Here is a 16,811-nt window from a genome sequence, read left to right on the forward strand (position 1 = left end):
TGGTCACTTGAGGCTGGCTCCCAAAGTGAGTCAGTCCATCAGTCCCCATAGATGCTAAAATGTCCAACTGTACAGCAGAAAAAAAAACGTTTAAAGCCTGTTACAAAAAAAAAACCAAAAACGGTCTCTATAGTTAATTTCCCTGTTCATGACAAGTACTTAAAGTTACATTTTACATCCTTACAAGCCAAACCCCCTCCTTGTCAAGTGCTGATACATCTCTAGCAAGTGAGCTAAACACCTTTTATGTTCGCTTTGAGGCCATCAGCAGCCAACAAGCAAAAACAGCTGACACAGAGGTTAATGGATGGGTGGGTGCACCTTTGAAATCTAGCACCCTTTCTCAACATGATGTCAGGAGGGCTTTCAAGGCTATGGACATCAAAAAAGCAGCAGGACCAGACAGTATTAGTGAGAGGATATTCAAAATCAAAGTCTTCCATCATCATGTGCCGAAGAAAGCAAACCTACCTGCCTGAATGATGACCGCCCAGTGGCTCTCACCTCTGTACTGATGAAGTGCTTTGAACTGCTGGTTAAGGATTACATCTGCTCCACACTAACCAGCACACTGGACCCACTACAGTTTGCCCACCATCCCAACCAATCTACAAAAGGTGCATAGCACACATCCTCCACACCACTCTATCTTATCTGGAAAGGAAAGGGAGCTATGTAAGATTACTGTTCACTGACTCCATCTCAGCAGCCATAGTCACCTCCGGGCTGGTCACAAAGGTCAAAGAGCTGGGATTTAACACCACACTGTGCATATGGATCCTTAACTTCCTAACAGGCAGACCTCAGGTAGTGAGAGTGGGCAGACTTACCTCTTCCACTCTCATCCTTAACACTGGAGCACCCCAGGGCTGTGTTTTGGGTCCCCTACTGTACTCCTTGTACACACACGACTGTGTAGCCATGACACCAACACAATCAAGATTGCCGACGACACAGCTGTGGTGGGCCTGATCACAGATAACAATGAAAAAGCCTACCTAAAGAGGTAGAGAACCTGACCCGCTGTTGTCAGGACAACAACCTACTCCTGAACGTCAAAGCCTAAGGATAGTGGATTTTGGTAAGAAGCAGCAAAGAAACTATTCACCCCTCAATACCAACAGGTCTTCGTTGGAGGGGGTTCAACAGCTTCAAGTACCTTGGTGTCCATATCACAAAGGGCCTGACCTGGGTGCTACGTACTGACTGAGTGGCAAGAGAGAGACTGTATCATCTCAGACACATGAGGAAGTTCAGGATATCCCATCAATTACTAAGGAATTCCTACTCCTGCACGATCTAGAGTGTCTTGACAGGTAACATCACTGTCTGAACAGGACCACAAGGCCCTGCAAAGAGTGGGTCATTCAGCTGAACCGAGATAACTGTCCTTTTCTCCCAGTTGAGTTCTGGAAGAAGGTTCTAAAAAAGACTGTGTGATACTATAAGGTTGAAAGGTCAGGAAAAGGGATGGCAAGTAGTGTTCTTTTTTTTTTTTAAATCAAAACACTGATGTGATTTGGGGTCATTTAAAACATATTCTTTAGCAGCATGTCTAGGCTGTAGGTGAAACACATTATATGGCCTAATATGCAGTTATAAGACTTGCATGGAATGGACCTGAGTTTAGCTCACCTGGGTTTTGGTGAGTAAAGTGGAAGGGAGAGATACTGATCACAAGTTTCATCTAAACAGAAAGTAACACAACACTGAAAGAAGGATGCAGCTGGTTCCTGTATAAACCAGACTCATATCCTGTCTTTCTGCTCTCTGCAGCCGAGGCCAAAGCTCTCTGGTCACCAGTAAATGCCTGCTGGATGAGGAGTGGAGAGGGTAGAGAGGTGACTGTGCCTCGAGGCGCTGGTGTGAAATCAGTTTGAAACAGCCACAGCAAAGTGTAAAAAACTGAATACAGTACTCTGTCACTCACAGCCTCTGTAATAGTGTTTGATGGCGCTATCATTGATTCTAAGAAACTGATCAAAATGCTATTTATTTTGTTGTGGCACAAACACAGATACCTTAATGATATAAAAAAAATTATTTGTCCAATATTAAGTTGATGACCACATACCTGTAAAACTAATGACATTGCCTGAGTTGTGGTTTGTGTTTAGTGCTAAAAAGAAAATGTTAACATGCTGATATGCCTAACAAAGATAGTGAGCATGACACGCATTATACCTGCTTAGAATCAGCATGTTAGCATTGTCATGGGGGTGTGGTAGTTTGCCAATGTTAGCATTTAGCTCAAAGCACTGCTGTGGCTTAGTTTAGCCTCACAGAACAGGAGCGTATCTATGTTTCCAGGGTTCTATGTTTCCCAGGTTCTATGTTCCCCACGTAACTCTGCAAAATAGGTTCTATGTTCCCCGCTTACACAAAAAAGGTTCTATGTTTTCCGGGTTCCATGTTGCCCGCTCAACCAAGTGGGAAACCCTTTTTGTGTAAGCGGGGAACATAGAACCTTTTTTGCAGGGTTAATTGGGGAACATATAGAACCCGGGAAACATAGGGATGAGCCCCACAGAACCATCAGCATGACTATAGTCTCTCAGTCTTGTTTGTATTCATCATTTGAAAGCACATCACACTTCTGCTTCACCTAAGATGTTTACACAGCACCACTGACATATACTGTATACAGTACTGTATATTAGCTGATTAAGTAGAAAACAAGGCAATTTATACAGCCTTTGTGAAAAATATGAATCACTGATATATTTAAAGTTTGTAATTAATACAAGACTACGATATCAGTACCAGATATTCCATGACTTCCTTCTGCTTTTTTCCTTCCTTGTTTTAAATACTCCTAACTAGTACAACCTCTCTCTATAGCTGCACTTTTGGCAGCATCAATCTACAGGAGGGTGACTGCTAAGTGGCTAGAAAGTAAATGTTTAAGGGCAGATGAAAAGTTTGGGTACTGTAGTTGTGCAAACAGGGTGTGACTCTTACTAAACTGTTTGGTCCACCCAGAACTGGCTGACTGAGTGGCTTAAATGACCTAATACAGTGGTGCAGGTCCAGAACTACACATTCACAGACACACAGACACAGACACAGACACACACACACGCACAGAGAGAGAAAGAGAGAGAGAGAGAGAGAGAGAGAGAGAGAGAGAGAGAGAGAGAGAGACAACAAACTGATTGTGGACATGCACAAATACTAACAAGCATCTTTTGAGACATTGAGCCAGAAAACAAATTAAAACCTTAACTCTTGCCTCTGAAGTACTGCAGATTATCCTCCCACAATGTAAAATCTTGTTATTTCATAGGCCATCATTTAACAGACATAAAGCAGACTGCAGGAGAGGCAGTTGTGTATCGTGTTGTTTTTCTGTTGCGATCAATGAAGTGCTTGCATGTTACGTCAGGTTGGTCTTGTGAGGTTGCGAGGACGCAATCCCCATACATACGTGGTACCAACCTTAATCCTTTATATATATATAAAAAAAACAACATAAAAACATCTTCTCAGTGTCCCAGTTACAGTCAGTCTCTAGTCAGGTGCAGGGCCACCCATAAAGGGGGAAAGAGGAAAAGGGTGAGGGTAGTAAAATGTGGCCTGTTTCATAATGAAAACCCCTCTTCAGGAAACAGTATGGGCCTGCTCAGGTGTATTCTACTGATGGTATGTGGTAAAGTGGAAACTTAATCAGTCACACATTAACATGCCTTTAGGATTAAGAAAGGACTGAAGACAGAAAAATTCCAATGTCTGTTCTCCCACCCTTGCTATTACTGTGCCATAATAACCATCATTTGCATAATTAAAAGCACTAATATTTTCATTGCTGTTGCTTACAAATTAATTTTTCCACTCCAAGGAATTATTCAAAAATAAATAGTAAATAAAAGCATTACAGTTGAGGAAGATACAAAATGTTATAAAGTACAAAATGTTTATTATCCATTACCTGAAGCTATGTACAATACAAAAATGAATGAGCTTATCAACAAATAATTTCTTTAATGACTGTCACAAACTGTCATAAACATACAAATAGGAAAAATATGAGAAATCTATTAATATTTTCTATAAATTTCCATTGTTTAAAACAGCAGTAAGACAAGAAATGCAATGGTGAAATGCAACAAGTAGTGTACTTCCTGTGGAGGAGGGCCTGCATAGAATCCTGTCTGGGAAAGTTTAATTACAAAAGTGACCTAATGGCTAATCCCTAAAACTCAAACAGTCTTTTATTTGGTATTACAATTCAGTCACAGATTATCAGTCTTGGCGAGTCATTGCAAGACATGTGACACTGTTTGAAAAAAGCAGCCTGGTGGTTTATGCACACCTGAAGGTCCAAGCACCACCACTGCATCATGACAGGTGAGGTTTTCCCACTGGTATGGGTACGGTGGTGAGGACCTGGTTCTGGAAAACAAATCTCTGGATGCGTTCAAAGACCCAGAGGAAGATGAGGAGGACACTGACATACTGAATCCAGGCAAATTTGATGGTTTCCCAGAAGCCAGGACGATAGGTGGAAGGAGACGGTTAAGGCAGAAACAGCAAGAAAAAGTTCACAGTACAGGCAAGTGGATGTAGTCCAACTTGTTTTGAACAAAAACTCAAATATGGACAGCTTGGAAAGTGTGTGGCGTACAGGGTCTGCTAACCCATCTGCCATGCAGATCATTTTAATATTATTTACAAAAGTCCAAGATATCCGCTGCTTCCATCCCAATACAATGGAGGTGAAAGGAATTTAATTTTGCACTCTGAGCTGTAGTGTTGTTGTCAAATTACTGCAATACTATTATCTAGCCACACTCAAAGCATCCTATATTTTCCCCCAACTGCTGTTTACTTGTTTATCTATTAATTTATCAAAGTTGGTCACTTTTCTTTGCTTGATTTAAGATAATGTTGTGTATCAACAGATGTGACGAGCTCAGACACATTTCAATAAAGCGAGGATTCTTGAGGCTTTCAGTGTTATTTTGCTTCAAAAATAACTGTAATGGAAAAATGCCCCAACTACAAGTTCAACTACTTTCAGTGTTTTAGTGCATACATACCCACTGACGATTCAACTGCTTACAGGGAATAAACTTGAAATTACATGTTTTATAAGCTTTCAGCAATTGCACGATTGATTCTAACTGCTTTTGACTCTTAATCTTCAGAAGGGGACACTTTCAGTGGTGAAACCTGCTGTGTCACTGCTGAGCCTGACCCACACTTGTTTCTTACCTAACGGTCAACAGAAATACAAAAAGGAACATACCTTTAAAATATCACCAGGTTAATTTAAATTTTGTACATAAATATATATATACATATATATATATATGTGTGTATATATATATACAGTACAGGCCAAAAGTTTGGACACACCTTCTCATTCAATGCGTTTTCTTTATTTTCATGACTATTTACATTGTAGATTCTCACTGAAGGCATCAAAACTATGAATGAACACATGTGGAGTTATGTACTTAACAAATAAAGGTGAAATAACTGAAAACATGTTTTATATTCTAGTTTCTTCAAAATAGCCACCCTTTGCTCTGATTACTGCTTTGCACACTCTTGGCATTCTCTCCATGAGCTTCAAGAGGTAGTCACCTGAAATGGCTTTCCAACAGTCTTGAAGGAGTTCCCAGAGGTGTTTAGCACTTGTTGGCCCCTTTGCCTTCACTCTGCGGTCCAGCTCACCCCAAACCATCTCGATTGGGTTCAGGTCCGGTGACTGTGGAGGCCAGGTCATCTGCCGCAGCACTCCATCACTCTCCTTCTTGGTCAAATAGCCCTTACACAGCCTGGAGGTGTGTTTGGGGTCATTGTCCTGTTGAAAAATAAATGATTGTCCAACTAAACGCAAACCGGATGGGATGGCATGTCGCTGCAGGATGCTGTGGTAGCCATGCTGGTTCAGTGTGCCTTCAATTTTGAATAAATCCCCAACAGTGTCACCAGCAAAACACCCCCACACCATCACACCTCCTCCTCCATGCTTCACAGTGGGAACCAGGCATGTGGAATCCATCCGTTCACCTTTTCTGCGTCTCACAAAGACACGGCGGTTGGAACCAAAGATCTCAAATTTGGACTCATCAGACCAAAGCACAGATTTCCACTGGTCTAATGTCCATTCCTTGTGTTTCTTGGCCCAAACAAATCTCTTCTGCTTGTTGCCTCTCCTTAGCAGTGGTTTCCTAGCAGCTATTTGACCATGAAGGCCTGATTGGCGCAGTCTCCTCTTAACAGTTGTTCTAGAGATGGGTCTGCTGCTAGAACTCTGTGTGGCATTCATCTGGTCTCTGATCTGAGCTGCTGTTAACTTGCGATTTCTGAGGCTGGTGACTCGGATGAACTTATCCTCAGAAGCAGAGGTGACTCTTGGTCTTCCTTTCCTGGGTCGGTCCTCATGTGTGCCAGTTTCGTTGTAGCGCTTGATGGTTTTTGCGACTCCACTTGGGGACACATTTAAAGTTTTTGCAATTTTCCGGACTGACTGACCTTCATTTCTTAAAGTAATGATGGCCACTGGTTTTTCTTTAGTTAGCTGATTGGTTCTTGCCATAATATGAATTTTAACAGTTGTCCAATAGGGCTGTCGGCTGTGTATTAACCTGACTTCTGCACAACACAACTGATGGTCCCAACCCCATTGATAAAGCAAGAAATTCCACTAATTAACCCTGATAAGGCACACCTGTGAAGTGGAAACCATTTCAGGTGACTACCTCTTGAAGCTCATGGAGAGAATGCCAAGAGTGTGCAAAGCAGTAATCAGAGCAAAGGGTGGCTATTTTGAAGAAACTAGAATATAAAACATGTTTTCAGTTATTTCACCTTTTTTTGTTAAGTACATAACTCCACATGTGTTCATTCATAGTTTTGATGCCTTCAGTGAGAATCTACAATGTAAATAGTCATGAAAATAAAGAAAACGCATTGAATGAGAAGGTGTGTCCAAACTTTTGGCCTGTACTGTATATATATATATATATATATATATATATATATACATAAAAGAATATAAAAGAAATATAGCTAAAATTATAGACTGCCCGACACTGTTACTTCCCTTATTTAAGCCTATATTTAGCTTTATAAGCAGTTTAAATAGAACAGTATAAATAGTATATAAACATTTAATAAATGGTTTATAACACACTACAATTGGAGACAGATCTAAGTCTTTAGTTATGTATTTATCAACACCTATAACTCCTCCTGTGGGCACCCAGAAGTGGAGGCTGGTGTATTAACAGGTGATTAATAATTGTTTTATTGGAAGTGCATTGCCAGGCAACATTTTGGGTCCATGTTTACTTTCTGTCAGCTGAAGTCATTCACATACACTGCAAAACATTCCAACAGGAAATACAAAGGGACCCTTTTAGAGGGATAAATGTGTTAAGTTTGAAACGATCTATGGTAAAACATGGAGACGTTGGACAAATATTGTACATTAATAAACACTTCAGATCTTAGTTAAAACATTTATAAGGACATTTTATATTTAGTGTTTACATTACTCATAGTAAGTGCTACATTGGGGGTTTAAAGTGAACTGTTTCCATAGAATGTGTATAAAAAGAACACCTTCCTGCATTTATTAAAGGATATCTAATGACCTCCATGGGGTATCGAATCTCAGCATTAAGCTGAAAGGGAGAGCCAGCAGCTCGTCCCACGGTCCAGACGGGCATGGGACAGGACAGCACTGTGGTCACTATGGTAGAAAAACAGGACAAAAAGACATTTTACAAAATGCATGTAATGCAGTGGATGCAATATGCAAGGTTTAAATCCTGCTCAAAGGTGGTGGTTCAGCTCGAGTCCATTCTGGGTTTAGTCACACGGTCTATTCAGCAGTAATAAAGCCAAGCAAACAAAATAAGAGCCTTTGTCAACTTACAGTTTCTATCCTGGTAGCTCTTAATTATGTTGTCAAGGTTGTATGCACTTGCAAAGGGGCTGGAGCCATCGATGACTGACACCTAGGCATCAATAGAGAGAAAACAAACAAACAGATGAAGAGCCACTGTTCCAGTCACGTCTCCCTCAGCATGTGGTAGCACATGTTGAGTATGTTGCAATGAAATGTTTATACTGTGAATATTATGAGGACTAGAATGTAGATGTCACAGAGTGCAGGGGTGCAGGGTGCAAGATTGTCAGCTCCTTTTAATACTGTACATTAATTCTATTCGGGATTATACAATATTTGTTTACATTTCTGCAACTTTGCAGATATAAAGTCTTCTGAATTAGGGGTGTATTTTTTCTATGATTTCTAAATGGATGAATATTTGGGATGGACATCAGTCACACTGAATCTACAAGTATGTGTATTGTGTGTTCTTTAGTGACCTCAACACATCTGCAGAATCACACACTGCAGCTTGTGTTCAGTAAAACTGTTCCCTGGCCACCCAAAACATCTGCTGCTTGGCTTGGCTTGACCTGTTGCTCTACCATTAGTGTTGCATTCAGTAACATTCTGTCTCTGTCAGTAAAACAAGAACCACTGACAATCCTCATGTTCACGCTGTGCACCCATACCTGTAATTTACTTTTGTAAAGTTTGCGGATGACACCGGCATCATCGGTCAGATTACAAACAACAGTAAGAATTCATGTCTGAAGGGAAATCAACAGTCTTGCATAATGGTGAACAACCTACTGCTCAGTGCCAGCAAAACCAATGTGCTGATTGTTGATTACAGAAAAAAAGAGGTGAGGACACACTACCCAATCAGTGGAGCTGAGGTAGAACAAGTGAACTGTTTAAGTTCCTAGAAATCAGCATTATAAACAACCTGACTTCACCATCAGACATTTCCATCCTGGTGAAAAAAGCTCAGAAATGACTGTATTTCTGAAGGAAACTTAAGAAGGCAAAATCCCCCTGCCAAGTTCTTGGTAACTTTTACAAGCAATAGATAATTTCCTGACTGGAAACATTAAAACTAGCATGGTTTGTGCACAGCCAAAGATCGGAGGGCTCTGCAGCGGGTGATTAAAACCGCCCAGAACATCCCTGGTACCCCTCTACTGAGCATCAGCGATATTGGTCAGGAGAGGTGCCTGCACAAAGCCCAAAGGATACTAAAAGACTATACCCACCCAGGCAACAGTCTGCTCACCCTGCTGCTGTCTGGCAAGTAATACACAAGTATCTGCTGCTGCACCACCAAACGGCTTCTTTCCTCAGGCTGTAAACTCCTCAACTCTTCTTCATCCTCCACAGTCCACCCACAGAAATTGTTTTGTTTTGTTTTTCTAATGTACCATAAAAGGGACTACAGTTGTATTTCACTGTGAAACCCTGTGTTGTACAATAACAATAAATTACCTCGAACCACTAACTTCAGATATCATTCTTATGTTCTTGAAAGATACAGATTCAAGGACTGAATTCATCCACATTCCAGGAAGAAATAGACAAGAAGCAGCAATAAAAAGGTTGGAACAAATAAGCAGGCAGCTTACTGACATTCATAAAAAGGTTAAGTGCATGTAACAGTATCAAGTGTTGCAGATGTCATGATAACATTATTTTTAGTCAGCCATCTTGCATGGTGCTATCAGAAGGAAAAAGTATGTTCCTGTCAACGATCAACCTCTATATGTTGGCTAAAGAATATAACTGCATTATCCAACATTTTAGCTTCTCCTCTCAAACTAAACCCAGAAATGAACAGTACTTCAGGGAAAAAGCTTTGAATGATTCACTGCTCTGCAGGGGAGAGCACATGTGACGATGGTAATGCTGGCTGAGCAGCAACAACAGAGAAGGCGGGCCTAATCAAACAGTCTGGAGTTTAGAAATTATAAAACAGGACTCACTGAGGAGAGTCAGTCTGTATTAGGCAGAGCAGAGTGAAATGGACACTGTCTGTGTGTGTGTGTGTGTGTGTGTGTGTGTGTGAACAAGTACGTAAATGGTGCCTTTTCCGCAAGAACAACACCTGTATCCACGGTAACTGTGCACCACAAAGATGGTGACAGCTGTAGCGTCAAAATGCTGAGGACATAAAAATTTAAAATGCATCACAAAAATGAGACTAAAAGGTCACAGACCACAACGAGACTGAAGAGTCTTTAGTTTTTGTTAACTAAAAGTAACACAAATCAAATGTCTAATATTTGACAAAAACTTGGATATTTTTGTCAAAAGACTAAGACAAAAAAAACAACTACAATATGTGCCTCTGACCTCTGCACCAACTGACATGTAGCAGAAAACACAGAGGAACAACAAGAAACCTTCACAGAGGACCTTCTGGTTGTGTGAACCCATTGTTTCACCCATTCACACATCCGCTGTACCTCTTTGTATGTGATACTGTCTCTTTTACATGTAGCTCCAGTTTCATCTCATCCATCCTATCACTGCCTTTGTTCCTGGTTCACTATCACACCATAAAATTGCCCTTTCACTAATTTTTTCTGCTGAATGTTTTCAGCTTCACCTTCCTGCAGAGCGCTCTGCCAGGCTCTGCTCAAACCTGTTACAATGTAACCCTTTAAAGTCTCACAGTGTGTCAAAATATATTTCCATGTCATTCATGGGTGGCAAAGTCTGCTCTACTTGAATTTGTCTTGGTGCATAAGGGAAAAGGAAAAAACTGGTGGACAGAGAGAAAGACAGTGTGCCAGTGTCCTCTCACATTGTAAATGTTGTACAGTCCCCTGTGAGGCAGCGGCGTCCTCTGCTGCAGCCTCAGGTCTCCGCTGATGAACAGCTTCGCTCCCGGGACAGAAGAAGAGTGCTGCACATAAGCCAGGCTCTGCATCACCACTGTGGACATCCGCTGGGAGGACACAGATAATTAATGTGCTTTACTTAAGTTGGGACATTGACTGAGGCTGGTCTGGATAGGTCCGACGTCATACTGCAGTTAGCAGGCTGTACTGCCAGGGTGGCATACACACACAGAAAGGGATCTGTGGCTTGCTGAGTGTAACAGCTAATTAATTAGTGTGCTATTTGTAAAGCCATCATTTACTTAATAGTAAATTGACTATTAATATGACCATAAACATGAAGTAATTCCCTTTGCAGCAGGCAGAATGAAAGAGATAATGGCTCTTACTCCATGCGTCTATGAATGAAGTTCACACTAATATACTGTGTATTGGCTAGTGGCCAAGGGTACCTCTGTTACAATGCATATGACGATAATATACATTCATCCCCAAACGTATTATTACACTAACTGTGTATGAAAATACACAAATGAGGGGAAATCAGGGGACAAAAATAAACAACTAAGACTAATCCTAAAATCTGTTTTTGGTAGCAAAAAATGTTACGTTAACATGAATAAATGTTAATGTAATGTAACTTGAAATTGTGATATTAGCTACATAAAGATCTGAATTGGTCTGAGATATGACTAACTCATTATTTCCGAGCATCACGTTGAGTACAGCTCCCTTTAAGGAGAACTACGCCCATTTTTAAAATTCAAACCTGTTTCTGCTATGGTCTAAGACAGTCTAAAAATATAAGTTAACCTGAACAGCTCTCTCCCATATCCAAAATACTGAGTGCTGAAACTCAAATTTGTGATGTCGTAGGGTATAAAGCCTCATTGTGCTGTGTATGAGGTATGATCATGGAAAGGGAGAACAGCGTTGTCTTGCCCTGAAGCTCGCAGCAGAGGTAGTAACGGTGTTCAAACGACGTCTGTATAAAAGGGACAGCCAGCAGGATGGGACCATGGGTGGCATGGGTGTGACGTTTTGACAACGTGTTATGCGTGCTACCCACTGTGGGAGATTTAAAAAGTAGGTGATACCAGTTAGCAGCTAACTCAACGAAGAAGAACAGTGGCCAAGCATGTCCACAAATTGGGAAAACAACACCATATAACATGGACAGTATATGATTGTTATTGTTATACCATTGTTGTTGTTTATAAAGTGCTGCTGTTGCGTATGTTACATATCACACAAGAGGCCAATGCTGTTTTGTTACATGACACGCCCATTTCAGATCTTTTGACTCAGCAAGGCACATTTTCTGTTTCCGAACTGAGAACATTACAACAGAATAAAGCTCATTCGGGTATTAAAAAAAACATTCTGTTGGTCCACAAAATCAGTCCCCCATTTATTGTCTACGGAGCGGCTCCAGGCTTTATACCCTATCGTCTCATAAGTTTGAAACTTCCTTCTTTGGTTTCTGGCTTTGTGAGAGAGTAGCTCATGTTCATTGATACTGAGCGAACTTTCTTAGCCCATATAAATAACATACTGGAATTCTTAAATTAGGTGGTGTTCCCCTTTAATATTCAGACAGCTGAATCATCTACAGTAAGTCTTATATGCACTGCAGAGGAATACGTACAAAGAGCTTGTAGCTGAAGGTGAGCAGCAGCTGGACACTGTACACCTGCTCCTCAGGTTTTAGAGGTAGCTGCAGTTGAAAAACCAGCAGGTCCAACTTCCCATCCTGGTTCTGGTCCTCCTCTCTCACCTGTAAAGTGTGTTCACCCACACAGTTAACAAAATAAACATACTGCTTAGAGGTTTGCTAGTGATTATGATGTGAACAGAGGAACTCTCTTCTTACAGACACAGCAGGGATGCGGAGGTTGGCCCCGAGCATGTTGTTTAGATGGGGGAAGGTGCTCCAGGCGACGTAGTCTCCCTGAGTACTGGTAGCTGCCACCAGCAGAGTCTCGTACTGGTACCTCACAACCGGCTGCTCCTCATACGTGCTTCTCTTTATCCAGAAACCTAAGACAACACCAAGCAAGCATTTCTACTTCTTAAACAAAAGCATTGAAATGTAGGCGTATCTACACTTAACGGGACATTCATAAAGTTTATCATTTAACTATGACGACAGACGCAATGGTTGTAATAGTTAAGCTAATGTAAGTGTTTGACATCACAGTATTGTAACGTTACCTTGGCTCCTGTAGGCAACGAGCAGAGGTGGGATGTAGGTAAGGCACAAAACAACAACCAGAAACAGAGTGGCTTTCGTGCAAACACTCGTTTTGTACCGAATCAAAGCCGGGTGAGAGTAGACTTCATAGAAAGCCATAGGTAACGATATAAAAGGAGTTCGCCAGTATCAAATCAGCCTGCTAGCTAGCTAACGTTTGTTAATGTTCAAGCTAGCATAGATGGTAAATGAGTGGATGCGCCCGTAGGACTGACGTGAGTAAACGCTCATAGACGGCAGACTTCCAAACAAACAAAGACTGACCCTCGCTAAGTAACACAGAGAGTGTTTTCGGTAAAAACGTAGCGTATAAACATGCTATTTACGTTAGCACCCTGGCTAATGAAGGACCATGTACCGCGCCATGTTAGCTTAGCGTCTCACGGTTACCATGGCTGCAGTGTTAGCACTCATGCTGCATTCACGCAATGCCAGTACAATAGGACAAAAGACAACACCTATTCCGATTTGGGATTGTTCATGCAGGGTTATCCCCACAGCCTGTCAGCCTGAAGATACTTTTGCGGTGTTCGGTATTTAAAGTCATTCATGAAACCAACGGATACAGAATTAACGTCGTATATCTCATTTTAAATGAGCTGGAGTGATTGTATTAGTGTGGGCTAATTATTGGATTTTATTTCAATCAAATTGTCAGCAATGTTGGCTCTGCAGCCATTTCACCAACAGTTTGTTGACACTTTTGTAGTTCTTATCATACAGTGGGAGCAGTGGCGTGGCACAGTTATCTGGGCCCTGTAGTCCCAGTGGGCCCCCTTCCCCTTTTAATACATCCATTATCACACCTGTAAAAACAGTAAAATGGAAATATCCTTTTAATGTAATCTGCTGCGAACGGCTGCTTTAGATGGCATTTAGTATCCACTTTATAATCTCACTGTTTCTGACATCCTCGGTAATTTGAGAAGATGGTGATGATGTATCTGCAACTGATCCACTCTGTGGCTGTCAAAATGAACACAATACAGCATCCTTTAACAGCAATCTGTAATATGTAAGGGATAATGTATAATGAGCCGGTGAATACTGGGAAAATAACTCCAGACAGGGGAATAGAACCCCGACGTGCAGCCGGTATTCACCGGCTCATTATACATCATTCCGCTTATTACACGGCTAATTATCAGTTAAATAAATAATTTGAGACAGAATATTGATTAATTATATGATTTTTATTGATTTATAAATCATCTTATAAATCGGGAGGAAAGAAAAAAAATTGGGAGGAGAGGAAAAAAAAAAACTGCCGGCAATGGCTGAATCTGCGCTACAATAGCTACAGGGAATCAAGAGAAAATGAAAATCATGAAATATCATGAAAATACTCCATCTTTGTATCTTGTAAATTATTATTTTGAAGCGGTAACGGCTACGTTAGCCCAATAAAAAAGTAACTGTTGTCAGGGCAGCGTCCCTAGCAACGCTGGACAACATAGCAATGGTCATTACACAGTAATATCAGACCTCTGAATGCCGCGACTGACCAATCAGAATACAGCATTTAATAGAGCCGTGTAATAATACAATATAAGCTAGCTTGCCACATTACATACCAATAATCATTCTGAGAAACTTCTTGCAAGTTTGCCAGTAGCTGCTTTCCCTCTGATTGTTTCCTTTCATGCTCTGTCTTTAGTCTTTATTTTGGTAGCCTGATTTGACATTTTATGGCATGATTGCTTCAAAGTTCACTAAAAAGAGATATCTGTATATGTATGCAGAATACATACACACACCATGAAACAAAGGAGAGAAAAGACCATGGGGCTGCAATGAAAAAGAAGTGAGAAGAAGCAGGGGCAAAATTACTCAATATTGTGTCACTGTGAAAGTAGGATTCCCATCCAAGCTGCCATAGGCAAGAGACCATGCTATTTTGATTTATCACTGAGGTCTTTCCCCAAGACCACTGGATATAACAAGAGGCCTTGCAGATGACATGTTTCAGAACCTTTGTTAGGACCCTTGATCCACGCTACAAGTAGGAAAAGTTAAATGGAAAAATCTATAGATGATACAATGTGGTGCTTACAACAGACAGGTGCACATCAAGAGTCTTTTAAGCCCAAAAGGGAGGGTGGGGAAGAAGAATCACAAAAGGGGAAATAACTGGCAGTTGATCAGGTGTAAGTTACAGATAACAGTCACAACATGGTAGCTATGGTGTAAAAAGCGGTTTTGGTTGCACTGTCTAGTATGTTGTGCACACACTTTAGTTTTGAATGACTACATAAAGGCTTTTCATTATCTACTTTGCATCCAGGGGAAATGCAGTGTTATAGTGGCTTTAAGAAAGTCTGCTGAAGATCCCAGAACACAACCTGACATAATCAGTTGAAACATGGTGGAAGGCAGTATTCTTCATGTTGGAAAGGTTATGTAAGCAGAAAGAAGCCCCTCCGTTGTCTCACTGTGCTGAGAATAAGGGACTGGTCCTTGATCAGCCTCTCGATTGACACCCAAGAGAAATGTCATGGAAGAAATCGTTACAAAAGTGATTCCTCTTGTGTCTCTACTTCTAAGAGCAGCTGCATGAGTGAAAGGTTGCGTGGTAGCACAATGAAATGATAAAACACTGACAGCATGCTTGTGATTTGAAGAAAAATCTCTAACTGGAGGAGAGAACAATGGTGGAGGACAGATGGTGCATCCGTGTGAGACAGGAGGACATATTTCAGACTTTTGGTAAATAAATCTAATTAAATCATATCCTTTAATGTTGCTAAGAGCCAGCAAAAAAAGTTTGTAGTACTCAGAGACAGGATTATACAACTCTGACAAGCAAGTTCAACTTTTTAGCTGGACGACCCTGTTGATCCCCAAGTGCTCCAACAGATTGGCTTGATTTTAAATGAATGAGAGCCATTTTTCACACTGTGCTGAAGTCAGACGGTCAAGTCGACAGCCAGACAACAGCCTGCTACACAACACAAGAGCCAACAACAACCTACTCTCGGTTCCATGCTACAATCTCCTTAATTAACTCTCAAAAATGAGCACGTCTTGTGATGCACCTTAGCTTGTTGAACTAGAAGAGACAATGAGAAAAGTACACTATAATGTCATTTCACAGGCTAGTTAACAGCTAACTAGTTGGTCAGCTGCTGAAATTCAACAGCATGTGAACCTGCAAATGTCACTTCAAAATGTTCTTAAATGCACCTGCTAAAAACACACTACCCGTCTGCCCACGGCTTGTAATACCCTTTATCCTCCAAAATGAGTGCACTTTTTAACCGCTGGAAAACCCGCTAAAATTGAGGGGTGTCCATTAGCTCACCTGGTAGAGCGGGCACCCCATTTACAAAGGTCAGGTCCTTGCTGCAGTGGCAAGATTCCAACCCCAGCTCTTTGATGCATGTCATGCCATCTCGCCCCCCCTTTCATGCTACAGCTTTCCTATCTAATAAAGACAAAATGACAAAAAATAATCCAAAAAAAAAGAGGCTACTATTTACTGCCAGTTAGTCTGACTCACAGGATGTAGACTGTGGGTATAAGCCTGTCGCTGGTCAGCTATTTCAGCCGGCATTTCCTCCACTTCCACCTCCACAGTATTTTTTTTTTCTCTATACCAGTATGATAATGGGTGCCTCCAGACTTTTCTCTAGCGCTGACACACACTGTGAAGATGGATCTGGCTACATGAGACTAGCTCCCAGTAGATGAGTATGCCTTACTGTTTTCATCTGGTGTGTCAAGTTCAACATCTCGAACATGCCCTAAAACAGAGTTGGTAAACAGACAGCAAAATGGTAGGCAGTGAAAATGCTACGAAGCGTTCCACAACCAGAAACCATGGATTACCACACATTCAGAAACATCAACAGTTATAAAGCAGTATGATGTT

At 41.1% G+C, this 16,811-nt stretch overlaps 1 protein-coding gene across 1 annotated transcript; it reads right to left on the reverse strand.

Moving 5' to 3' along the window:
* Positions 1–3,899: 3,899 nt before the first annotated feature.
* On the reverse strand, positions 3,900–13,335 carry tmem231 (transmembrane protein 231). The gene is made up of 7 exons (XM_033634680.2): positions 12,901–13,335; positions 12,560–12,726; positions 12,335–12,463; positions 10,650–10,793; positions 7,892–7,973; positions 7,600–7,705; positions 3,900–4,501 (listed from the first exon to the last, which is right to left on the reverse strand). The coding sequence occupies exons 1-7, from the start codon at positions 13,037–13,039 to the stop codon at positions 4,339–4,341; spliced, it is 930 nt and encodes a 309-aa protein (XP_033490571.1). The 5' UTR covers positions 13,040–13,335; the 3' UTR covers positions 3,900–4,338.
* Between the last annotated feature and the right edge of the window lie 3,476 nt (positions 13,336–16,811).

The sequence above is a fragment of the Epinephelus lanceolatus genome, chromosome 5 (genome assembly GCF_041903045.1).
Source record: "Epinephelus lanceolatus isolate andai-2023 chromosome 5, ASM4190304v1, whole genome shotgun sequence".
In the NCBI taxonomy this organism is placed as follows: domain Eukaryota; kingdom Metazoa; phylum Chordata; class Actinopteri; order Perciformes; family Serranidae; genus Epinephelus; species Epinephelus lanceolatus.

Bases quoted from the DNA above. Each gene is read 5' to 3' on its own strand.
- tmem231 (XM_033634680.2), bottom strand. From the start codon at position 13,039: ATGGCTTTCTATGAAGTCTACTCTCACCCGGCTTTGATTCGGTACAAA. The intron at 12,464-12,559 runs GTAAGAAGAGAG...CACACTTTACAG, and splicing joins TCCGCATCCCTGCTGTGTCT to GTGAGAGAGGAGGACCAGAA. The intron at 7,974-10,649 runs GTGAGAGGACAC...ATTGATGCCTAG, and splicing joins GACTGTACAACATTTACAAT to GTGTCAGTCATCGATGGCTC.